Raw genomic sequence first — 26,251 nt, 5'->3', positions numbered from 1 at the left:
TCACCTCAAACACAAACACACAGACTGGAGTTTAACAGACTGTCTCAGCCTATTATTTTCTGTCTGATGGAGACTTCATACTGACTTAAACAAGTTCCACATATTTTATACATTATTGGTGACGTATGGTTTTAGTTCAAAAGTTTGCAGTTAAAAATATTCTGCTGCTTTTCAAAGCCTTTTTACTTTCTTTTCACTTCTTAATAGACTACTACTTACATCTGATATGTAACTCCTTCAGCCTACTTTCAGCTACAGAAACCATTCAACTATTACATTATTCAGCTATTTCAGGACATCAAGGCTATACATTTAGTTGTTTATACCTTTACTTTAAATATTAAGCTTCTTCACTATTTTTCCTCCTCTTCCAGTTTAACATTTCACTTTCAAGTTTTCAACTAAGTCATTGCAATGCATTTGAGCTGTAACAATTTTGATTCAAATAATTTCACTTTTCTGCATTTCTCTGCTAAGTTTAGCAACACACTTACTTCGTTTTTGTAGCTAAAAGCAGCTACAGAAACCATACAACTAATAAAATATTCCGCTTTTTCTGCATTTTCAGCTAAATTCAGCAACAAATATACACAGCTTACTGCATTCGCACGCATTTTCAGTAGGAAATGCATTTTCTAGTTATTTTAAAGATACCCTTCATGAAGTAGAACAAAGCAAAACTATGTTTTTTTCATTACTTTAATATGTTTAGTTTTCTTTTAAATGGATGGTTATATAAAAGTACTTTACATCAAAAGTATTTTTGTGATTGATGTTTCGATCTCTCCAGTAACCAAAAATAGTGAAAATATAGTCTTCTCTTAAAGGTGCCATAGTAAATGTATCTCTGGAAATAATAATCATAATGTCACTAATTTTACAGCATGGCCCATTTTGAAACAGCCCTCAGCTAATTAAAAAAGTATAATGAAATATGATCCACAAATGAAACTTGTGCTTGTCATTTATTGTACTTCTGAAATATATATGTAAAAATATATTACACAGTATTCATGTATTAATAAGCCCATTTTTCAAATAAATGTAGTCAATTAAAGTTGGAAACATTTTCAAAAAAGCATTGTTTAATACAAAAAAGCCCAATAACTTAATTACATAACAAGCTTGAAATCTACCCTTCATATTTCCTCTTTTTATAAACAATCTGAAGCTTCTGTTTTAAGGAATAAGCTGCCAAGAACATAAATGAAACCCTATGGAGAGCTGTTGTGTTTGTTAAAGCATTTTCAAGTATCAAGCTTAATTTACCTACATTTGATTGATTTTGCTAACTTATAAGTGAACTGATTACTGATTAGGCAATATACCTCGCCTCCTGTGAGCGGCCCAGCCCTTCGTATATTTTTCTGTATGTGGCCCTCAGTGAAAAATGTTTGGACAGTGACACCCCTGCAATAGAGCAAATATTAAGGAAATGGACAAGAAATGTTAAATCCCAAATGTATGTGTATACTTTTCTGTAAAGGCAGGGTAAAGTAAAGAGTCCAATCACCCACAAATGTAATTGATATGGACCAGAGAGTGTTATCTTTCATTAAAGTAGGTAATTTGACTATTCAATTCTCCCTCTGCTGTACTTGAATTACTTGATGTCTTAAATCATGTTCCATGGCAGCAAACACTCCTTGAACAGCTACGTGATGAAGTACAACAGGACAGCAATCGATGTTATAGTGAACAGCACAACCAAACAAAGTCACATTGTTGAAATGATGACGTCAGGTGATAATTGGCTTCAGCAACTACCAATTAAAGTAGTTTTCCAAAGAACAGCGTAGCACAGTTAATGATGTTAGAGGCGTGTCGCCTGCAGGTCCTACTCACATCTTTTTCATATTTAAATGTATATATAGTGTTCATAGTCAAACATTTAGAACTAATGCCCATCTTGATGCGTCACTTACTTAAAGGTCCCCTAGTATACTGTTTTTCATCAATATATTATAGTTCTCAGATATATATACAAAACATGTCTCTGAAATGTTTGGCTCGAAATACCAAACGGATTAGGCATTGTAGCATCCCATAATCCCCTCTGTTTCAGCCCTGTTTCCAAAGTTACTGATTCTCTGTCTTTTTCTTTAGATGAAAATAAGGAGCCCCTCCCCACGCCCCTCTGCGAGATATTTGGTTAAAAAGAACACAATGGTGCTCTAGGAGGAGATTCAGGTGATAAGGTGGGGGGGGGGGGTTACCTTGGCTTGGTTGGTTATTGGCTACACAAACCAAAAAATCGTTATGACATCATAAAGTGTCCAAAATCTGATCAGCTCATTTTCAGACAGGTTTTTATATAAATGGATCAGGAAAAAAGTGAGAGAATCTTTTTTTCCTGAAACGTTCAGAATCTCTTTACACAGAAGGGACACATGTTTATGTATACAAGACTAACAATAGGTTTTCACTTCTGGCAATTACATTTACTCTTAAAAAAATCCTAAAAGTACTGTTAGTATGTGGAGTTTATCCTGCTTAACAAAACGTATAAATAATAGTCGCAAAAATACACTGTTACTGCACTACCTCATTGACAGACAGTCTGTGTCAGTTTCACACAAACATGCAAAGCATCACAAAAGCGTCTATAATTTAATCACATAAATAATGAAGTTGTTGTCTGAATAATGATGACATATAGTCTGCAAGATTGGATGTTGATTCTCTGGGTACCTAGTAACAAACCCAGACCATGGTAAAGAGCATTAGCGTGGGTGTTACTTCTGACTGTTATTTGGTTTATTTGTTTGCTCTGCCTGAGGACATAGACATTTGCAAGTGGTTTGAACTAAATGGTTTTGAATTATTTAACATAATGAGTGATGACTGAAGGTTAATTCAATGTGTGTGTCACTTTGAAATGATTCCTGATAATCCATCTTCATATTAACTAGTTTGAGCCTAGGTTTCAGTTTTCAGAGCATAACATTCTTGTGTGTGTGTGTGTGTGTGTGTGTGTGTGTGTGTGTGTGTGTGTGTGGTGTGTGTGTGTGTGTGTGTGTGTGTGTGTGTGTGTGTGTGTGTGTGTGTGTGTGTGTGTGTGTGTGTGTGTGTGTGTGTGTGTGTGTGTGTGTGTGTGTGTGTGTGTGTGTGTGTGTGTGTGTGTGTGTGTGTGTGTGTGTGTGTGTGTGTGTGTGTGTGTGTGTGTGTGTGTGTGTGTGTGTGTGTGTGTGTGTGTGTGTGTGTGTGTGTGTTCTCGATTCTATTGGCTCTAACATGTCACAGTAGAGACACAGAATACAAATATAAACCTGAAAATTAGCATTATGTCCTCTTTAAGACTTTATTTTCTTCAGCTTTGTACTTGTACATAAAGATACTTCCGTAAAGGCCCCACTCTTAATTTTAAAACGTTTATGTGTCATCAATATGTAGGGTTGGGTACCGAGAACCGGTTCCAACATTTCGATTCCAACGTCATAATTTAGACATGTGAATTTCGGTTCCGCTTTTCGATGCCTGAGGTTTTCGATGCCTGAGGAAATGTTTCTCGCCGCTCTCCGTAGCCTACTGTATGACTGCGGCGGGGCGGGAAATGTAGCGTTGTACCTACACTTCCTACAGCGTAAGCTGGGACCAGGGCCGGCCCGTAGCACTGGCGTTATAGATGTTCGCCTAGGGCGCCAGATCTGTGGAGGCGCTGCGTTGACAGCTCTGGGAGGAAAAAAAAAGTTTTGACCGTTGGTGCTCATCCTAATTTTCGGCCTTGATGTAACAACATTCGTAATTAAGTAATTGTAACACCCTTTTCATCCCGGTTGCACTTTTCATTTCCCCTGTACGATGGACGCTGTAAGTGATGAAATTGGGGGATGTTGGCTTATCTGGCACACGCAGCTCACAGCCAAAGTGCGAGTGAGCATGGGAGCGAGCGAGGGAGAAAGGGAGGGTGCTGTTGTTATTAGCATCTGGTGCTAGCTGCTCTAATGGAAGAAGAAGATGTTTCTACAATGATGTGGAGGGAGAGTCCTCTCCAGTCAGACTGAGAGGCTGATAACTACAGCTCAGTGAGGTAAAGGACTGAGTGTTTAGATAGTTCACTTTAGTCCAAGTTATCTCAGTGGGTCTCAAACGTTTTGATCACAATTTATGTAAACACATATTTCCAAGGCACTCCTTTATAATTATTGGGATAAAACAGGTTTGAAATCATTCCAATGTATACTATAGGACAGTAAACCGGACATATCGTTTTAAACTGGAGAGATAAAAAAATATGCATAAATAAAATGGTAAAATAAGATATGAATGAACAACAAAAATAAAATACGTTACATGTATTTGTTATTGGCTATGGTAGGTTATTGGTTATGTTCACATACTTATTTGATTATTAAAATGTAAACCAATCTTTTTCATATGGGTGTTTAGAGTTGTACCCCCTAGATCTAGTCTCTAGTAATTCTGCTTAAAGTGCACCAGATTGAAGCATTTTACTTTAAAATGTTCAAACATTTCTTCCCGGTATCCCTGAGAAGGCAGATATGCTTGTTTTTCTCAACAAGAACTGTTTTTAAATGGGGGGAGGGGGATTCCTTTAAAAGTTGGACTGTTGTAGCTTCAGTGGTTCTCAGGTTACAGTTACATAGCAGTGAATATAAACAGACTGATTAATATGAATATTACTGTAAACTAACCTGTGTAAAAGTTTCTCGAATAAATGTAATTTTTTTGGTGGAAGAAGCATGTATCATTTTTTTACCCTGCCCCTCAAAGAATCGGAATTGAGAACCGTTAAGAACCGGAATCGAAAAGTAGAATCGGAATCAGAATCGTGGAAATTCAAACGATACCCAACCCTATCAATATGTGGCGGTTGCTAACATGTTATGTAATGAGAGTACTAACCTCATCATGCCAAACATTAGCTGCTTTCAGCTTAGCGTTGGTGATGCAAAGTAATGCAACATTAATGTTGAACGTTTATAGCGTAACGCTTTTTACTCTTGCCGATTACATTGACCTAAACGTTTTTGATTTCTTTACCATAATGATGATTAAGCAAGTTTTTGTTGTGAGTCTAAATTAGTCTTGATTAGCTATTATAACATACGTTATACCTATGCCTTCATTGACATTGAGCTATAGGGATGATGGGAACTCAACACGTCGAGGCCCTTCTTTCACTTGATGATTTATGGACTTCCCTGGTTACAGTGAGTACTGGAACATTTTACTCATGAGGCACTCATTTAAAAGGCACATGGTATCATATTTATCTCAAAGGAGCCCTATTCTGCTCATTTTCAGGTTAATATTTGTACTTTGTTCCTCTACTGTGAAAAGTTGACATGCTTTATATCTAAAAATGTCTTTATTCTTCTCATACTGCCTGTGCTGCTGCCGCTCTTGTCACCCTCTGTCTGACACCAGAGCTCAGTCTGCTCTGATTGGTTAGCTGTCCGGCTCTGTTGTGATTGGTCAACCGCTTAACGATGTCCCTTCCTTTAGCCCAGGGGTGGGGAACCTTTTTCTTCTCAAGGGCCATTTCAATTTTTTCAACATCCTCCGAGGGCCGCACAAATTATTGACCTCTGCTTAAAAATACTAAAACCACAGCCCATTCATTTCACCTTTCTTTCATGCTGTGCAAAGAAAAAGCAACCTCTTAATCCAGATATCTTGCCATGACTCGCGCATGCACGTGCACGGTTGTGGCATGACCACCAAAACAGAAAGATATGGACACAAGATGTGTGCAAATGTATTTAGTTTCCTATCCATGTGGACATGATTTAAGTGGGGGGGACCTCACCTCCTCTAGGGGGGTCCGAGGGGCTTTCTCCCCCAGGAAGATTTGTTTTTAAATATTGAAGTTGAAAGCATCAATCTGGTGCACTTTGAGAGCAAAATGAAGAGATCTATGGAAACATCTCTCAACACCCATTTGAAACAGAACTGTAAGCAGATTTTCTTTTTCTTTATGGATATTTTACAAATCACTCTCCTTTCAAACTGTATTCTTGTTTATTAATAACAACTTTGTTTTACTGTCATAGTATTTTATACCTGTTTACTTAATTCTCTTGTTTTTTGATAACTATAATGGTCATATAAAGATGTGCCTTCACCTCACTGGTTGGAGACAAAGCTTCTTATATTCGTTAGCATAGCTAGCTAACCAGATGCTAATAACAACAAAGTTATTGACTGTATGATCAGTATGACAGATGACAGATCGCCACTGGGCTTACAACTAAAGACAAAGCCACGCAAAAACTGCAGCATGTGTACGGACTTATGGGTACTGCAATTTGTTGAAGTCCCGGAGCGGCATTCTGGTGCTCTCCGTCAGAATTGCACCCCTGTCAGACGAGACATATACCACGTGATGACACGTTAGGCTCGTGTTGTGTTCAAGGACCATGACCGTTGCCAGGAAAAACAGGTACTCGCTTGTTTAATTATTTTGCGGTCTAGATTACTTATTTTTTTCTTTTTTGCGTGTGTTTATAAATTACCTCGAGGGCCATACCAAATGGTCTCGCGGGCCGTATACGGCCCGGGGGCCGGAGGTTCCCCACCCCTGCTTTAGCCTATCAAGTACAATGTGTTGGAGCGCTAGCCGAGGGAAGTACGCATGTTGTATTATAATAGTGATGTCACTAAGTTCCTGAAGTAAACAAAGGAGTCCAATTGGGCAGTTTCAGGCAGGGGAAGGGGTGTGTGGGAGAGAAACTCCCTCTGTATGGAACTTTGGGATTTTAGCCTTTTCAGACCATTTACATGCACAAAAACCTATTTAACACACTAAAGGAAAGGGAAACCCCAAAAAAGCTTTTAAGCTCTTAATACTCAAGTCAGTGTTGTCAAAGAAACCTTTTTTAAGAAACGCTTACATGAGGCTGTGTTTTTCTTTGTTGGTGGACCACAGAACACTGTGGAAATCCCCTTCCTTTTACTCATAATCCTTGCCTCCATATGTTCCTCTGTCTCCTGTTTGTCTTCACCCCCACACTATTTTTAATGGCCTTTTAATGACAGCATCGCTTGTATTGTTTTCACCTTGCAAGCTTGTGTGTGGCAGACACATTTTTGTGGACGCCAAAGCAACTCAAACCAAGCAATATGCTATCACGTTGCCAAGCTGAGATTGAAATGAAAGAATGATGAAGAAACTTAGGAGATAATTAGTTGAGTTCAAAATTAAGGCTTAGTTCCAAGATAGGTGTAGTTGGAGCAAGGGCACAATAAGTGGAAGTAGTAAGTGTTGGGTCCAAGCTCAATGCCCCTGGAATAATTTGGCATTGTGTCTGAGGTTTTTCAAAGAGGTTTTTGTGTTGTCCTTTTCTCTCTGTATCGACTCAGGAATAATACATCGGTTGGAGTCCATTGTAAGTTTAGTCACAAATTATGACCTAATAAAAAGTTCCACACTTAAATTCTAAGAGAAACTCTCTTCAGGCTAAAAGTATCAATCACTATTGGCTGGTTCATTCTCTGTTGTAATTACCCTTAATTTCACCTGGGTGAGTTAGAGTAGGTGTCATTGGACAGCTGCTGAGGGCTTTGAAGTATGGGGAGTGTTTACGTGTTCGGTGTAATGACGTAAAACGTCCTCGACAACTTCTGTAGTCCTATTCAGCCACTTGTTAACAACCATCGTTTTTCAGACATGTAAACTCTTCAAAAATCACCAGTGGGGTCACTGCTGATGGATTTAATGTTGTAGAACAAAACGTGATCCGTCTCTTAAATGTGTCTCAACCACAGACCTTATTTCCAGCTATTTTCCCAAATCCTATGGAGAAATCCCATTGACTCTGAGACGAGGGAACCGGTAGTGGTCAAATGCTGACTCACTTCCGGGTTTTAGGACTTGTCACTGCACCACTCTATTGGGACACGCAATTTAAGGACACTAACTTCAGCTTGTGTTTGTGTGCCAGATGTGTGGGCAATGTCATATCTCACAGAGAGCAGTCCTACTTTGTTTTCCCTTTTTACAAGCTATTAGTTTATCTTTAACCATAAAAGACTTCTTGAAATAATTGCATAATTTCCCTCTTTTCAATTTTCCTTCCCCCCTGACTCTCTCATTAATCTCTCCCATCTTCTACTTTTTTTCCTTGATGTAATATTTTATTTTCCCCCTGTTTTTCTTTTCTCCGCTCTTTATCTGTTTGCAGTATGTAGTATGTACCCATTACTAAAGGTTAAACATACCTTTCTGTTCTATGGTCTACTGGTGGGCAGATGAAGGACGTGAATTGAATAGAGGTTGATGAGAGTCATTTCCAGTATAAATAGCCCCACTAGCTCTCACTGTTGTCCATAGTTCTGTGATAAAGACAAGCCAAAAGATGATTCCCTTCAGTCAAACAGTGATGAACTGCTGCATCAGCTTGGCTACTGCCATTCCATTAACTTGCCATGCCAGATTTGAGTATTGGTAAGAAGACAAATCGTTTTTTAAAGAATCATATTTTTGACCACTTTGTGCCTTATTCTTCACACACATTTACATATTATCACCTTGTAAAGATCAACTTAACATTTGTCTATTTACATCCAGCAAACGTATTGCAACCTTAGCATTTATTGCAAAACGTATTTATTAAGCCGTTTGCATCTAAAATATGTATCCAGACTAGTTGACATGCTACTCTGATTAATAACAAGGCAGTGAACATATGGTATGATCAGTAAGTTATAAATGACTTGATGAGCTGAATCACACAGATCCTGACTCAGTAAAAGATACCAGTTATAATTTGAAGGTCAAAACAATTGCCCCAGATTTCCTCGACCTGCTTTAATAAATTGTTGGATGTGTTAAGAATCTATAGTTCGTTGAACATTGAACACATAATGCAACACAAAAGACATGCTGTGGGTCATAATCGCCACAAAATCCAATTGAATATTGTGTTTGGTCTATGAATCAAATAATCATGAATATAGGTTTATATCTGATACTGCGTTTTGACTAATGATGACTTGATTGTAGCAACCTTGTAGTGTTTTTTGAAATTACACATGGTTGCTAGATAGCTATTTGAAGCTATCTAACGTGGTAGCATTACAGACTGCTCAATTAACCTAATAAAATAAACGCTGGATTATTTTCGTGTATTAAATAGTGGAAAATTAACGTTAAACTGTTATTTGTATTGTGCTATGTATACTGGGGAAATTGCAATCTCGACTCAACGATCCACTTCTGTTTTGACTGTAATGAGTGCTCTACCTGGTACTCATTGTGTATTTCGCCATACTTTGCATTGGGGCACACTTCTGTATTTACATTGGCTATTTTGAGTACATAAATATACAAATTGTGACACAGCACAAGTCAGGATTCTACTAGTCTACTTTTCCCACTTGAAAATAATCAGCACTTTAAAGCTTCCTTTGAGCTCCCGGCCCTCAGGATCTGCTGAGGCCAGCCTTACATTAGAGCTTATTCAACCCGGGCTACAGGTGTGCTGCCCTGCCAGCTCCCAGAGGACTGCAAAAGATTCAAACACACCAAAACACAACCTTCAAAAAGACTGCTTGTCATCAGCATTAATTCCTGGACACTGAAGAATCAGCAGAGTACTCTGTCATCTGAAACTGACTTTGAGAAACAGAGACACAAGGGGAGAGAGAGTGGGCAGTAAAACACACACTGTCATTCATACCTTCTCATTATATCCCTGAGTCATAGAGTAACCCCGGAGCTGAGCTCACCGACACTGACATTCTGCTCTGTTTGTGTGTTTGGGTTGTAACTATGACCATATGTTTTCATTTAATAGCTTAAAGTTAGCACATCACTGTGTTTTTGTTATGTAATGTGTTTTCATATAGTTGTGGCTACACTGGAGATAAGTATGCTTTGCTGTGTCTTCAAAAAGACTTTGAGTTACACCTAGAATTGTCTTACTTCCTCTACACCCTAGCTACAGTGGGGCAAAAAAGTATTTAGTCAGCCACCAATTGTGCAAGTTCTCCCACTTAAAAAGATGAGAGCGGCGTGTCATTTTCATCCTAGGTATACCTCAACTATGAGAGACAAAATGAGAAAAAAAAATCCAGAAAATCACATTGTCTGATTTTTAAAGAATTTATTTGCAAATTATGGTGGAAAATAAGTATTTGGTCAATAACAAAAGTTCATCTCAATACTTTGTTATATACCCTTTGTTGGCAATGACAGAGGTCAAACGTTTTCTGTAAGTCTTCACAAGGTTTTCACACACTGTTGCTGGTATTTTGGCCCATTACTCCATGCAGATCTCCTCTAGAGCAGTGATGTCGCTGGGCAACACAGACTTTCAACTCCCTCCAAAGATTTTCTATGGGGTTGAGATCTGGAGACTGGCTAGGCCACTCCAGGACCTTGAAATGCTTCTTACGAAGCCACTCCTTCGTTGCCCGGGCGGTGTGTTTGGGATCATTGTCATGCTGAAAGACCCAGCCACGTTTCATCTTCAATGCCCTTGCTGATGGAAGGAGGTTGTCACTCAAAATCTCACGATACATGGCCCCATTCATTCTTTCCTTTACACGGATCAGTCGTCCTGGTCCCTTTGCAAAAAAACAGCCCCAAAGCATGATGTTTCCACCCCCATGTTTCACAGTAGGTATGGTGTTCTTTGGATGCAACTCAGCATTATTTCTCCTCCAAACACGTCTAGTTGAGTTTTTACCAAAAAGTTCTATTTTGGTTTCATCTGACCATATGACATTCTCCCAATCCTCTTCTGGATCATCTAAATGCTCTCTAGCAAACTTCAGACGGGCCTGGACATGTACTGGCTTAAGCAGGGGGACATGTCTGGCACTGCAGGATTTGAGTCCCTGGCGGCGTAGTGTGTTACTGATGGTAGCCTTTGTTACTTCGGTCCCAGCTCTCTGCAGGCCATTGACTAGGTCCCCCTGTGTGGTTCTGGGATTTTTGCTCACCGTTCTTGTGATAATTTTGACCCCACGGGGTGAGATCTTGCGTGGAGCCCAAGCGGCAAACTGTGGGGTAGAGCCGGGAAGCCAATACGGAAGTGCCACACACTGCAGTTCATATATTGGCCGATAGGTGATGGCTGCAGAAAGGAGCAATTTCCATAGACCCCCATGTTAAAATGCCCAACTTTACAGCAGAAAAAAACATGTTTCTACCCCTGGCTCCATACATTTTATTATCGATATAGTTAGATTCCACCTTCATGATTATGGATCTGTGAGTGAATTGTTTTCTAACGCGACCCTTTTATTTATATTAGGTCTTAAAGTTTGTGCATAAATTAGGGCGTGGTCACATTGAGTGACGGCTCTGTCAAGTGCCTGCCGCTGTTAGCTTCTTGTCTCTCTGCTACCTGCTCCGTGAAGCTAGCTACAGGGACTCTGCCTGCTCAGCTCATCCAGGAAACACAACTTGTAGCCGGCCGTGGTTGTTTGTTCTTCATGCTTATATATCGGACTATTGTGACTCGCTCTGCGGTTAAAACAGACGGTGCATGAATGCGGTTTTGCGGTAAGTGAAATTCTAGTGCTTTATTTATGTGTTAATGATTTTAATCAGCCACGTAATGAATAGTAAGGCTTGGGTTAGCATGTAAGCTAGTGGTAGCTACATCGGTGCTAACGATTGTAATCGTAGCCTCCAAGTTAAAATCATAGACTGTATATATAAAGGTTACAACGAAATAGACAAGTGTTAAGTGGGATAATACTGTTGAACAAACGGCTTCTGTTTGAGGTTGATAAAATAAGGTTACATCCTTGTAACTTAGAGATATTTTATTATGTAGGTAGAACTGTATGCATCTAAGGTTAATTTAAATTGGCTATGCTCAAGTATGTAGACAAGCTAATGTCGAAGTAGTGTATGTGAAATCAACCTCACAATAAGATGTGTGTATATTACAATTATTAATGTCATATTTCAAGATGATTACTTAGATATTACAATATGGTTGGTTGAGCTGGAGTTCATTATTGAGCTTACACGTTAACGTCACAGTCATCTGAAGAACGAACCCAAACCTTGTTGTTTTTATTAATTGCATTACCAAATGGGTATCAAATAAACAGTAAGCATTGGTAACACAACTTCCAAAGTTACAGTAAAATAAAAAGGACCCTGACTCGGACCATACACAATCCAACATGTTCAACAGAAGATAATCAGTTATATTGTTTGTACACATGGTACTTTACATATATATCTGTTTGTTTAAGGTGTCCAGGTGATGCAGACAGGCTGGACCAGAGAGTGAGAGACAGAACTGGACTCCTCACAGCAGTGAACTTCAGCTCAGGTACAAATACTCTTTTTTCATACTGTACAAAGAATCGAGAAAGATATTGGTTTAAATGAATGAAGTATTGACTTGAATACACTGATATACATTCCATTAAACAATACTAAATACTAGATCACCTACACATCAGTTAAGTTGAGGGTTTTTTCCATGCAAAAAGTTACATTTAGATATTTAGCAATATGACTTTGTCAGCTTTCTAATTTAATGTATTGAAGGCAAAGATATTTAACACATAGTGAGAACTGCTGCTATTTATCTCTCAATATTGTCTGTAAAAAACGTGGTAAAAGTTATTCTTTCAGTGAGACAACAGAGCAAGCTTCTACAGTTGCACTACGTTTTGATAACAGTTCAATATTATTTTGATAATAACATATATTTCAATGTTGATGAACTTCATACTGTTCATTCATAATCTGATTGTCTTTGTAGCTCATTGTTGAAATAAAAAAAAAACATTACAATTACAAAATAATTATATCTACAGCCCCTAAACACACAAACACACCGCTTTCATAAATAACACACTTGTTCTGCAATAATATGTTTTATGTTTCCTGTCATTTTTGTTAGGAAAGGACATGCCTGAAAGACACGACATTTTCTCCTTCTCTGAGGGTCAAGAAGAACATCCAAGAGGAACATTAAAAGCTGATGTTATGAGATTTTAAGACCAGTACAGGACATTCACTAAGAAACTACTTTTATTGTAAACACAGTCAGCTGATCGAATGCAGCTATTTCCACATCTACACCATCAGCTGATTATTTCTATTTGCCTCACTTTATGAGCTTCACAACATATACCTTGTTTTGCAAGGTCACAAATACATGGGGCCAATCTTCAGTCAGATGTGAATGTGTAATCTAACATATTCAGTAAGAATAATGGACAAAAGGAGAGCAAATACAAATACAATTTATTGAAATGTGAACCAAAAGTTAATCAAATGTTTTAAATAAAAAGCACATATGGACAGAAGGTGTAAACCTATTAAATGTATAAGTAAACACATTTAGTCAAATAAAGTGACAGACTAGGCCTGTGCAGTTGGTATCAGCTTTGCCCAGCATGGGCTCCTTCATCAGCCCTGGTCCTCCTCGCAGAGGAAAGACCCTCAGTCCTCTCCAAACCAACAGACAGGACATCCATCACACGGAGGTTTCTCCCTGAAGTCTCTGCTGCTCTCTGGACACCATGCTGTCTCAATCCGTCCACACTGAATATGAGATTGGGAAAATGAAAATAATAAATGCTTTAGACAATAAGAAACATAAAGTTGACTGTTGAGTTGCTCAGTTTTTTTAGATTGTCAATACTATTACTGTATAACTAATATCTCAGGTTAAGAGGCACCTTCAAATAAAGATTGGTCTTTAAATACATGTTGTCTTTTGAATTGTTTGTCTAAAGTCAAGGATCTATAACTGGTACTTAGTTTTAATGATAGTCTGGTTATTATGCTGTTTGGAGGAGGCCTCACAGGTAAGAGCACTAACTAGCTACCATCACATGTACCTTAGCTTGACTTAAATGTATTAAACGTATAGTTAAGTGATATCAAAATATAAATAACTAATGTCATGCAAACATATTAATATTTGCTTGATTCCAGTGTTGAATTTAGCACAATTGCATACAAACGTTAAGGGGTTTTAAGATTCTGAAGTATTATGTTAAAACTCGATAACTTAGATTATTATTTATAGTTTTGCTGAATAGTTTCACGTCCGCTTACCTTAGAAACGTAAAATGCGACGGCAGTGTGCAGATGGGGAGCATGTTAGCTTAGCTTGGTAGCTTCAGCTAGCTCTGGAGCTTCCAGCTCGGTGGCAGCAGGTCCCGCCTCGGCTCCGCCTCTTTGCCCTTATTTGGAGAAGGCGGGAGTTGAACTCTGGCGTCACTGTCGAGCCGTTAGTGGCCGACTCTGCCTACTAAGGGATTCACGGCAACTCTGCAGAATCCTATGGGTGACGTCACGGACCCTACGTCCATTTATATATACAGTCTATGGTGGAGCCCCAGATCGAGGGAGATTATCAGTGGTCTTGTATGTCTTCCATTTTCTAATAATTGCTTAGAGCCGTGGAGGGCGGGAGTTTATAAACCAAAGAGTAACCGCCCTTACGGGACGCTGTAATAAGTAAAGCGAACGCACCCGCAAGGACACCTGGCCTCCTATTGGTTGAGGGATTTTGACAGGATTGTTGCACAAAAGTTTCGAGCGCGCACAGAATAAATCTGAGAGCAGAACAAATCTGTAAGCAGTAATATATCTGAGTGCAAGCGTACAGTTTGAGCAGAAGCAGAGCAAATCTAAGTGCAAGCAGGCACTATTTGAGTGTGAGGACAGGGTTGAGGGAAATAAATCAATAAAGTATGCTCTCAAATTTAATACCACGCTCTTGAATAAAGATAGGGAATAACCCCCATAAATGCCAGAGATGTCGCAAGTTTTGAGGGAGCGTGCAATTGGCATGCTGACAGCAGGAATGTCCACCAGAGCTGTTGCCCGTGAATTGAATGTTCATTTCTCTACCATAAGCCGTCTCCAAAGGCGTTTCAGAGAATTTGGCAGTACATCCAACCGGCCTCACAACCGCAGACCACGTGTAACCACACCAGCCCAGGACCTCCACATCCAGCATGTTCACCTCCAAGATCGTCTGAGACCAGCCACTCGGACAGCTGCTGCAACAATCGGTTTACATAACCAAAGAATTTCTGCACAAACTGTCAGAAACCGTCTCAGGGAAGCTCATCTGCATGCTCGTCGTCCTCATCGGGGTCTCGACCCGACTCCGGTTCGTCGTCGTAACCGACTTGAGTGGGCAAATACTCACATTCGATGGCGTCTGGCACGTTGGAGAGGTGTTCTCTTCATGGATGAATCCCGGTTCAGATGGCAGACGGCGTGTGTGGCGTTGTGTGGGTGAGCGGTTTTCTGATGTCAATGTTGTGAATCGAGTGGCCCGTGGTGGTGGGGTTATGGTATGGGCAGGCATATGTTATGGACGACGAACACAGGTGCATTTTATTGATGGCATTGTGAATGCACAGAGATACCGTGACGAGATCCTGAGGCCCATTGTTGTGCCATTCATCCACGACCATCACCTCATGTTGCAGCATGATAATGCACGGCCCCATGTTGCAAGGATCTGTACACAATTCCTGGAGGCTGAAAACATCCCAGTTCTTGCATGGCCAGCATACTCACCGGACATGTCACCCATTGAGCATGTTTGGGATGCTCTGGATCGGCGTATACGACAGCGTGTTCCAGTTCCTGCCAATATCCAGCAACTTCGCACAGCCATTGAAGAGGAGTGGACCAACATTCCACAGGCCACAATCAACAACCTGATCAACTCTATGCGAAGGAGATGTGTTGCACTGCGTGAGGCAAATGGTGGTCACACCAGATACTGACTGGTTTTCGGACCCCCCCAGACCCCCCCCAATAAAGCAAAACTGCACGTTTGAGTGGCCTTTTATTGTGGCCAGCCTAAGGCACACCCGTGCAATAATCATGCTGTCTAATCAGCATCTTGATATGCCAAACCTGTGAGGTGGGATGGATTATCTCGGCAAAGGAGAAGTGCTCACTATCACAGATTTTTTCAGATTTGTGAACAATATTTGAGAGAAATTTTGTGTATATAGAAAATGTTTTAGATCTTTGAGTTCATCTCATGAAAAATGGGAGCAAAAACAAAAGTGTTGCATTTATATTTTTGTTCAGTGTAGAAACGGTACTGCAGAATCTCTACCGATGGACACATATCGACCTCTGCACAGTATATACCCTCAATAACCCTATTAAGGAATATACTGTGTTACTCAAGAAACTGCTCAAGACGGAAATCGTGCCTCTCCTACCGCTTGACCTTTCATAAACTGGGCTACAATGCCATGAACCTCAGGTCATTCAGGTGCACTTTGGTGACATCACCACCCGTCTCCAAAGATCCCCTGCTTTGTTTCATGCACTCTACCACATGTCCATCAGCCTTTCTCTCCTTGACCTTCATTCACCTCTTCCGTCAATGTGCATGGTGGTATTTCCTAGAGACCCGTATGTTCTTGTTATGTGTCCATACCACTGTAACTTACACAGTTAGCCGTTTCTGTCAGCAGTTAACGAATCCCTGCCAGTGTCTGTGAAACTGTGGACACAGGGTGTTTCTCAATCGCGAGTACGTTTGCTTGGTAGCACATGTCTTCCGAGCGTCTTGCTTCAGAAGCGAGGCAAGAATACTTCCTGGCATTCGGAAAACAAAGAGTGGAACAGGCTAGCAAGTGTGCAGGTGTGCGTCATATGAGAGGCCCCGCCTTACATTTTCCGCCACAGATGTGGGGAAATTGGTCCGTGCGCAAAGCATTGTGGGGATTTTAAGACTGCGGAGTAAACACATGTGTAGCCTCGAGATTTCTCCAAACGAAATACGCCGGGCTCGGTAGAATTCCAAGTATGCTGGACATTGGAACAGCACTTCGGCGGCACTCGATAACATAGTATGCTTGAAATAGTGGCTCTGGAGCAGCTTTACTCGCGATTGAGAAACACCCCTAGTCTTCTCATATTACGATACCATGATACTTTATTAACACAAATAGTAAAGACAGGAAACAAGGTAACAGACATGTAATATAACATTACAATGGATGGCGTCAACATGTTTAAGACCCTTTGATTTAAATTTGATCTGGGATTAAACCCTTAAATTTTTTTGGCCGTGCCACTGCCATTTATAAACATACATCTTGCACACAACACTGAGCTATTAAAATAATTCACAGATTCAAGTTTTAACTTCAAACAAGTGCAAGGTACAGGGTGACCATGCCACTGCCATTTATAAACATACATCTTGCATACAACACTGAGCTAGCAAAATAATTCACAGATTTGAACTTTAAACATACATGTAGAAGGGACAGTGAATCCTCAAACCATCTGTACTCCCACTCTGCACACGTACTCCCACATTAGTGAGATGTCTGACCCTGATGAGTAGCACACAGCTTATCTAACCTTGGACGGATGGAGGTTGTCAGGCAGAGGGTCATATCAGCCTCAGGCTGCAGCCTTGACCTGTATTTGTTTTTCAAGTAAGTGAGTGAGGAAAATCCACTTTCGCAAATATAGGTTGTTGCAAAGGGCAAAAGGCAAAAGGCTCATCATAGCTTTTCCTGCCAATTGCGGAAAGTCTTTCTGGCAAGAGATCCAGAACTGGGTGAGTGGTTTTGTGTCATATATGTGTCTGAACGTACTGTCCGTGGATAGTTCGATTAGTTGATCCTCCTCTGTCACTGTCAGGCGTGTGACGTCTGCTGCGTTGTCTGTGAATGGAAACAGTATCCATGTCTTGTCCCTGCGCCAGGAGTCAGCCTCAGAAAAGTAGTCCCCAAATTGTCCCTCGAGCGCCTCCAAATGCGCAAGAATTGCGCGTGTTATGGGGGGCGAGAGCACAGCAGAATCTCCCAGCTCATCCACTGATGGAAACATGGAAAATATTTCCTCCCCGATGCGCTCCCTCCATCTTTCGATTTTTTTTAGAAAGCCTTCCATTTTGTCATACAGATGAATGGCATGTGTATTGGGGCCTTGCATTGAACTGTTCCGTTTGTTCAGCTCAGCGAAAACATCAGCAAGTTTGGTGACCCAAACATTGTCACTGAAAAGTGCAGCCAGCTCTGTGCGCTTTTGGAGAAGTAAAAACTCCCGAATAGACTTGCGCAAATCCAACACACGTGACAACACTGTCCCACGTGAAAGCCATCGAACCTCGGAATGGTACAGTAGCGCAGTGTGTTCTTCTCCCTCAGCAGCACAGAGATTAGAGAAGAGACTACTTTCACTACCGAGTCCATGACATCTGCCAATTCAGCTCACATATCTTTGGCAACAAGTGACTCCCTGTGTAGCATGCAGTGCGTCCAAATCACTTGCGGAGACACATCCCTTACAAGCGCGATTAGTCCACTTTTTTCAGTTTGTTAATGTCAATATCATTCCCATACATTGTTTTACAAATATCGGTTGCTGAAGACAATATTAAATCCTCTGCAAGTGTGTATGGCTGTTTCTTCTGGGCAATCCAAAGAGCAATTTGATAAGAGCATTTCAAAGCTAGCTCACCAACTTTGGCTGATTTTCTGATCAATATCTGTTGACCTTGGACGGATTTGAGGCTAGCTTGGAAGTATTCAACAGGTTTGTCTTTTAAGTGGCTGTGTGTTGTCTCCAAGTGACGCTGCAGCTTTGATGGCTTCATAGATTCATTTGAAAGAACAGTAGAGCAAATGACACACATTGGAAATTCAATGCCATCTGTCTCCTTAAAGGTAAAACCAAACTTCAGATAATTATCTGCATATTTTCGTGTCTTCTCTCGTTTGCGCTTACCCTTATTAGCTGCTACATCAGCAGCAGGTTCCGCCTCGTCACTTGCATGTTCACTGGTGGTTTCTGAGGTGGATGGTATCTCTCTTGTGCTTGTGGATTTTTTTGGTCGAGTTACAAAACGATCAATTTTTATATATATATATAAAGGTATGGTCTTCTCAATAATATCGCAGCGTGCGTCCTTGTGTCTGGGTCCTTAGTAAACTGGGGACTGAATAGGCTCTCGGCCAATCACGGGGAACCTGACAGAGCCAGTGTGTGTCATGCGGCCTCATGATTGGCACAGCAGCGATAGGGGCGGGTCCTCCCTTTTGTGTACAGGAGGCCTGGTAGGACAGGTCCGGGGTAGTCTCCTGCTGTGAGTGAACCGGCGCCTAGCTTGAGATAGCTACTGTGTGTAGCTGAATGTGTGCATTGCTGACTGAAAGATAACGTCTTCTGCCTCCATTTCTCAGTTCGCTACAATATGTTGGATTCATGTTAATGTGCATTTAAAGACATTTCAATTTGTGGGAAATAAATGTTTGGGAAAAAAAAGAAGAAATTTAAGAAATATAAAAAATTGTCTAATCAACCAAAGATTTTGCGACCCCCCCTGCAGTACCTCCGCGGACCCCCTGGGGGTCGCCGACCCCCTGTTGAAGACCTCTGCTGTAGGACAATCAAAATCACAGATGTAAAAATCATAAGAAATGTTTTTCTGCACGCCCCAAAGGACCTAAAGCGCTTACGTTTTTTTCCTTTTTAATACATATTTTATCAGTGACAGGGTGGTTCAGGGGCCAAAATATGGGTTTAAATTATTTGGCTCCAGGGTGTATCCACCTTTTCTAAATGTGTTCCGGAAAAGACTGTGGCCCCCTGTTATTAAGTGCACGGAACATTGAGATATTGTTTTATCTGTTGGTTAAATTATTATTTGCACTGTTTAGACTTTTCCTAGAAGTTCTTAAAAGAGCATCTAGACCAGTGGTTCTAAAATGGGGGTACGCGGACCCCTAGGGGTACGTTGGAGTACTGCAGGGGGTACGTGAGATTTATTTTATGTTGAGCAGTGTGGGTTTTATATTAACAGAGTTACACATATTTCAAAACGCGAAGTGTAATAACTGCAGTGGCCTTCCTGTCACTGAGAATAACAAGGATCCTCAGTGAAGCTCAAGCCCATGTTTCTCACTAAATTGTAAGTACAACTTATTAAAAAGATCAGTTAAATGCAACTAATGTCGTCTTAGTGTTATTGCATGATGTTAAAATTGGTTTGCCATGAATTTAGTGATGGTTTGTAAACATTTGAAATGTAGCATTTAAGTGTTTCTCAGTTACAAGGTTGTTGTTTTAATAAATCAGACACCGATGGTGCAGCACTGTACTGTACCTCTTTATATAGGCATTTCCTCCTTAACACATTTTTTTTTGCGCTGATCAGGGGGTACTTGGCTGAATTTTTTTTTTCAAAAGGGGGTACATTATTGAAAAAAGTTTGAGAATCACTGATCTAGACTGTGTGAAAATCAAACTCACTAAGTGGCAGCTTCAGACGAGAAGTACCTGCACAGGGCTTAGTGCAAGCAATAAATCACACAAACACGCATACAGTATACCGTCATCCAGACCTTCTCATTACAGCCCTGACTCATACAGAAACTCTGCAGGTGAGCTAATACATCCGTAGTGTGTTTGTGTGTGTACATGTGAGACTATTTTGGCTAAATGAAAACATAATACTGTCTATAATTTGAAAATTAAATATGATGCGTATCGTCTGGCTTTCATTTGCGAGAAACGTGAAGTTGCTAAAAGAGGTTTCATTTGACATTTGTAGAGTCAACAGCAGTAAACATATTGTCAGACAAGAATACTTGACTAATTTCCCATCTTAATTTATTTCAAAATGTTACATGTTCCTATCCAGTTAGTGTTTGGGTGGCAAACTGGAGACATGCTGAGACACGTTTCTGTTTTGAAGTAGGCATTTGGAAGGGAACCTCTCCTTAACCGATGTCTGACAGTGATTGAGATGGATCGGAGGGAGGGGAAGGAAGGAGGGAGAGACATGGGGAGAGAGGGAGAGAGCCATGGGCTATAAGAGGGGGGGTGAGGGTGTGTCTGGGAAATGGAGTTGCTTAACATCAAAGATAACCCTATTCAGGACTCAGCAGAGACCGTGCATTAGTCCGGGAGACACTCTACTTTATCATTGGCTCTTCCTGTTTGGCGGAAGCCTTACCCTTTTAAGGTTGTGTTAAAACACAGATACGCACTGTAACAAATTAGAAGTCAACATCACCTCATGGCCTCCCACATGACGCAAACCCACACACTTCGACCTCACACTGGTCCAGGTTAATAAAAAACATACAAATTCCACCAAGCTCTTTCAAAAACCTTTGATTCTACGAATGTAAACTCTGGTCGAATAAGAAACTATTTGTCAGCCTTACATTATTACCATTGACCGCAAATCTCAGGACTTATTGTACATACTTTAGGAGAGCATTAATAAACAATATCAAGATTATTGAAAACCAGATCTAATAATTAGCTAAGTCTACAACTTTCAAATGTCGCCTACCTGAATGAACACATTGAGTAAAGTTAGAGATGCAATGATTGATATCTGTGGCCCATTGGAAGCATTAGCGAGTAGCAGAAAAAACAATAGTCACATATGATAAACTTATGAAGTTTCACCTAGTTTTTCTGTCTGCCGTTTTGTACTTGGAAGGTATTGTACAAGAGATGTACTTTCTTTGCTGCCTTCTGCATGTTGCTTAGAGCAGATCAAGTCAGAAAATGTAAAGAATGATCCACAGTATACTAAAATGCTAAAAATAGAGCTTAAGGGGATTCTAGAAGTTTGTGGTATTCCTCGGATGATTCGTCAACTTTTTTAAATGCAGTCTCTTCAAATACTTGTAAAAACATCTTTAAAAGGTTATTTTTGAAAGAGTACCCCAACAATTGAATACTGATCCTATAGCATTTTCTGACTCACGTGGACAGAATAAAATGGTATGTAGCAGAACCACAACCATGTCATCTTTTTTCCTTAAGCATTCTTCTTCCATGTCAATATCTAGCGCCTACATTACCGACATGCAACATTCCAATTATGGATGTATAAAGACAACTGGATTAACGTTTGGAGGTTGGGCCTATTCTTTCCAAAGAGAGTTGTTCAGTGGAGCCTAAAGCCAAAATATCCCGACTCTTAAAAACTAAAATACCCGATATTCCCTGGATCTTACATAGGTGTTCCAGCAGTCTTCGGCATCCACTGTGCCAATAGAGCATTTGCGTTTTCTTTTAAACCGCCCTCCCTATTGCAACGTCACATCCAGTCTCTGCTAAATCAAATCAATCAATCAATCAATCAATGTTTATTTATATAGCCCAATATCACAAATGTTACATTTGTCTCAGTGGACTTTACAGTTTGTACAAAATATCAGTATGACAATATGACACCCTCTGTCCTTAGACCCTCACATCGTACAAGGAAAAACTTCCAAAGAAAACCCACAGTTTAAAGGGAAAAATGGGAGAAACCTCAGGGAGAGCAACAGAGGAGGGATCCCTCTCCCAGGACGGACAGACGTGCAATAGATGCCGTGTGTAAATTGAAAAGATAATACATTTGCAACATAGGTAGTCCAAATGTTTGGAAATGCATGTGTGTATAATAGGAAAATGAATCCACGAGGATATCCATCCAGGACCTATGATCCAGGACCACAGCCACGATTCAAGATCCAGGGCTCGCGATCCAGGACAGAGGAGCGCAGGATCATCCATGACTCCGGATCCCGGCGTATATAGACACCAAAAGAAAGACATTTGGGGAAGCTGGGTTAATCGGAACATGAGAGTACACAGGTATAGACAGAGAGAAGGAAGAAGTAAGATGTCCCCCGACAAACTAAGCCTATATCAGCAAAACTAGGGGCTGAATCTAATCAGCCCTAACTATAAGCTTTATCAAAAAGGAAGGTCTTAAGCGCACTCTTAAAAACGGATAGGGTGTCTGCCGCCCGAACACAAACTGGAAGCTGATTCCACAAATGTGGAGCTTGATAAGAAAAGGCTCTGGCTCCCATTGTACTTTTAGTACAATGAATGGAAAATGAATGGAAAGGGAAAATAACTCTTGATTCACATAAATACAAATGTTATACTCATTGAAAAATGTCTCTTTCCAAATGTACCTTTATGGGATAAAGTATTTTTGGGCCCAATGCTATCGCATGACTGACAAGGAAGTTGCTATACCACTGTTCAACCACTACCAACATTTGCTTCAATGTCCGGCCGCACTTCCTGGGCGCTTTATTTCAGTTGGATATTTAGTTAATTATTTCTAGTAGCAGCTTATGATTAAACATGTGTTGGTCTCTCTTTCAGAACAGAGTCAACCACAGAAGGCCACACCGCCAACCCCAGTCAACGGAGGTAAAGAAAAAGAAAATGTATCACCACCTTCAGAAGGAGAAAAGAAAACAGGTGAGTAAATGTATGCTATGCCTGTACAGTACATGTGTACTTATACCTTAACTTCCATTTTATTGGGTGTGGTAGGAATACATTAGTGTAACCAACAGGTCTAAACCTCACACATCCATATATCTTAGTCTGACTGGTGAATGGTTCCAGCTTATACAGGAACAAATATGTCAGTGGTAGTAAATCACTATCGATTCAGCAGGTTCAATATCGGGCAGATTTGCATGAAGAAGCCTGACAAGTACAAGCCTGCTTAACAGTAAAGTAAATCACAATTATGTTACAAGAATATCCTCAGTAATAGTTTAACTAAATTGTTTGTCTTCGGTTGACGAAAAGACGCAAGACCTTAAACAATACCAGCTAGAGAAGCTTTATACTACAACAGTTGCCTCAAGTCAAAGCATTTTCTTTTTTACTCTCAAAACTCTTCAAACTCAATTGTAAATTCAACCTTCTAGTAAGTATATCAAATAGTGCTCTGCTTTTAACCATATCTTGTTCAGTCAAAGTTTGATTATCACAGCATTTGGATAGACTACGGTTAACATAGTGGTTTATGTTTTTTTAGACTTTGCTCATATTGTATGCTGTCATTGAGTAATATGATTTAATAAAAATGGAGCTATTTCAATATATCTAACATTTTATTGTATAGCTTTTGTTGGAGATTTAAAGGGATATCTGATCCGCTTTTCAAATCTCCGCGCGTTCCTATGAAGCTGGTTATAATACAGGAAGGAATCCATATCTACAAAGTAACCGTTAACAATAATCTACTTTAATGGCAATATGACAATGCAATACAATCATTACAATACAACATGATATATTACAGTTATATTGTAATGCTTAAGGAGTAATGCCGGCTTACTCCTGCCCTAGTCCGCATACTGCAGAGCTACTTTCACCCGAGGGCAGCATGTGAAGAAGAGGCCGAACGCCAGGGATCCACCGGAGATATACCAGAGTAAGAAGGAGGGGTTTGGTGTTAGGTCAGCTGGTCATCTTTTCAGGTCATCTCATTGGGAGACGCAACGCTGGCCAGCAGGAAACCAAACAGGCTCACTTTACAACAAAAGGTCTCAAGGCCTGCATACCTACACCTCCCCCACAGAGCAATAAAACCCTGTTTACTCCAACCAGCCCAGAATGTTTATAGCCATTTGTAGTCCTTACATTTATGAAAGGATAAAACAGAGAAATCAATATAAAACACAAACACAGGTATTGTTTGAACAGTATTCACTTAACTGCTACTGTTGATAAGCACCAGAGAAACCCAAGGGACCTCTCTTAATATCACAACCACTGTAGCTTGTTCTAAGTTGAATGCAAATCAGGACATGCTCTCACCTTCCCCCATCTTCCTTTGTCCTCAAAACACATGTCAACAGGCCCCAAATGCAGCTCACAGTTTTACCCAAATTATTCCCATTTTAAGCTTATCCATAGTTTGCTAACATGAATAAATACAAATATAACTCTACAAATCCCCCTTTTTATCTCCTTCTCCAGAGATAAACTTAGACAAGGCATTTTGAAATATACCCACTGTCATTCTTTTCTACTGTGTCCGTAAATCCATCCGAAGCTGGTATTTAGAGCACTTGAAACCTTCATGGAGACCGAACACCACTTTCCATGGCAGTGAAGGAACCATGAGGGGGTAGCTGAGTGCTAGAATCATCACCCCCCCCCCCCCCTCGGAGGAATAGCCCACAAGGACAGCTAATAGGGAGGGGGAGATGCAGCTTTCCCTTCACGGGTAGAACTGATCAGAGCGAAGTAGACTCCTCTGCTGCGCCGTCCCGGCTTGCCGTGTCTTTGTCCACCCAATCCGCTGACAGCAGCTTCTGGGCTGCCTGCTAGAGAGATGTCTTCCTCCTCCTCGTCCTCCGGCCCGCTGATGGCGGCTTCCGGGTCGATGCTGTAGAGATGTCTTCCCGATCCTCCTTCTCCGGCCCGCTGATGATGCCTCCCGGGTCGTCTGCTGTAAGGATGTCTCCAGGGTCCTCCTTCTCCAGTCCGCTGCTTCCGAGTAGTCCACGTCTGCCAGGGCCACGTCCGTCCTGATGTCGTCCCCTGGTCCTAGTAGGTGGTTTCCCCGCCGCACACTGGCTCCCGTGGTACGAGCTGTCCCCCTTTTCTCCCAGGCAGACGGCATAAGAGGTCCGCTGGGTCACTCGGTCGGGGTCGGAGAGCCTGGGGTTGAGCCACTTTGTCCTCGTGCTTCTCGGGTCCCCCTTTTGGCGCCAGTGACCTGTGTGGAGAAATCTGATACAACTCCCTCAAGCCTACGCTCAGCTGTTTTGCCCCACTTGGAGCCTCTTGGTGGGGTGTCTTGAAACAACAGCCGTCTGTAAACAGGTTTTCCAAATTAATTGTAGACCTCCTATCTGCCAGTGCAGCTTCAGAATCTTAATACTTGGACTGTGCCAACTAAATAAGAACCCCAACATCTTTAGGTAAACTAAATAACATATTTCAATAGCTCTGAATTTCTGACAAGCATCCGTGTTTATTTTTAAATGAAATCCTATTTAAAACCCAAATATAATATGAACTGCTAATGTTTCTGGCAAAGAAACACACTAATGTTATGGATTCAAAAACAACCAAAATCATGATACTAACAAAGTGAATGATTTCCTGGTGATACTGCTTCTACCTGTCAGTGCTTAGATATTATCACGCTGAAAAAATGAATACAGAATTCCAACAAACTGTCATCAAATGTCTTTCTATTCTAAATTTAGATGAAATGTATATCCCCATACTGACCTAAACAATAAAGTCTATGGCTTTTACTCCTTTACCAGGCTAGTTACATGATGTTGTCTAAATTAAATTCTGTCTCAATACACTACTATGTTTTAGCTTTAACTGTAATATGTTCTTTCTACATTTCAAACCTCAGTTACTCTAATGTCTGTTAAAATATTACAAAATTGTTTCATTATCACAGGTCAACTTCTTCGGTTTCACAGTAGCCCCTTGGCCACTGCTTCTGTGTTACCTGTTATAATTCAAATCAATATTTAGAAACATCTCAACCTTCATCAA

The 26,251-nt window shown here is 40.6% G+C and overlaps 1 protein-coding gene across 1 annotated transcript in view; it reads left to right on the top strand.

Annotated features, from left to right (window-relative positions):
• Positions 1 to 26,251, top strand: part of si:ch211-266k8.4 (rab GTPase-activating protein 1) — a 109,592-nt gene that overhangs the window by 60,588 nt on the left and 22,753 nt on the right. The window contains exon 11 of the mRNA XM_034196724.1: positions 23,087 to 23,185. Within this exon, the coding sequence (XP_034052615.1) occupies positions 23,087 to 23,185 (99 nt within the window). The remainder of the gene's footprint in view (positions 1 to 23,086; positions 23,186 to 26,251) is intronic.

The sequence above is a fragment of the Gymnodraco acuticeps genome, unplaced genomic scaffold (genome assembly GCF_902827175.1).
Source record: "Gymnodraco acuticeps unplaced genomic scaffold, fGymAcu1.1, whole genome shotgun sequence".
NCBI classification, from domain to species: domain Eukaryota; kingdom Metazoa; phylum Chordata; class Actinopteri; order Perciformes; family Bathydraconidae; genus Gymnodraco; species Gymnodraco acuticeps.
This window is presented reverse-complemented; position numbering and strand designations above follow the sequence as displayed.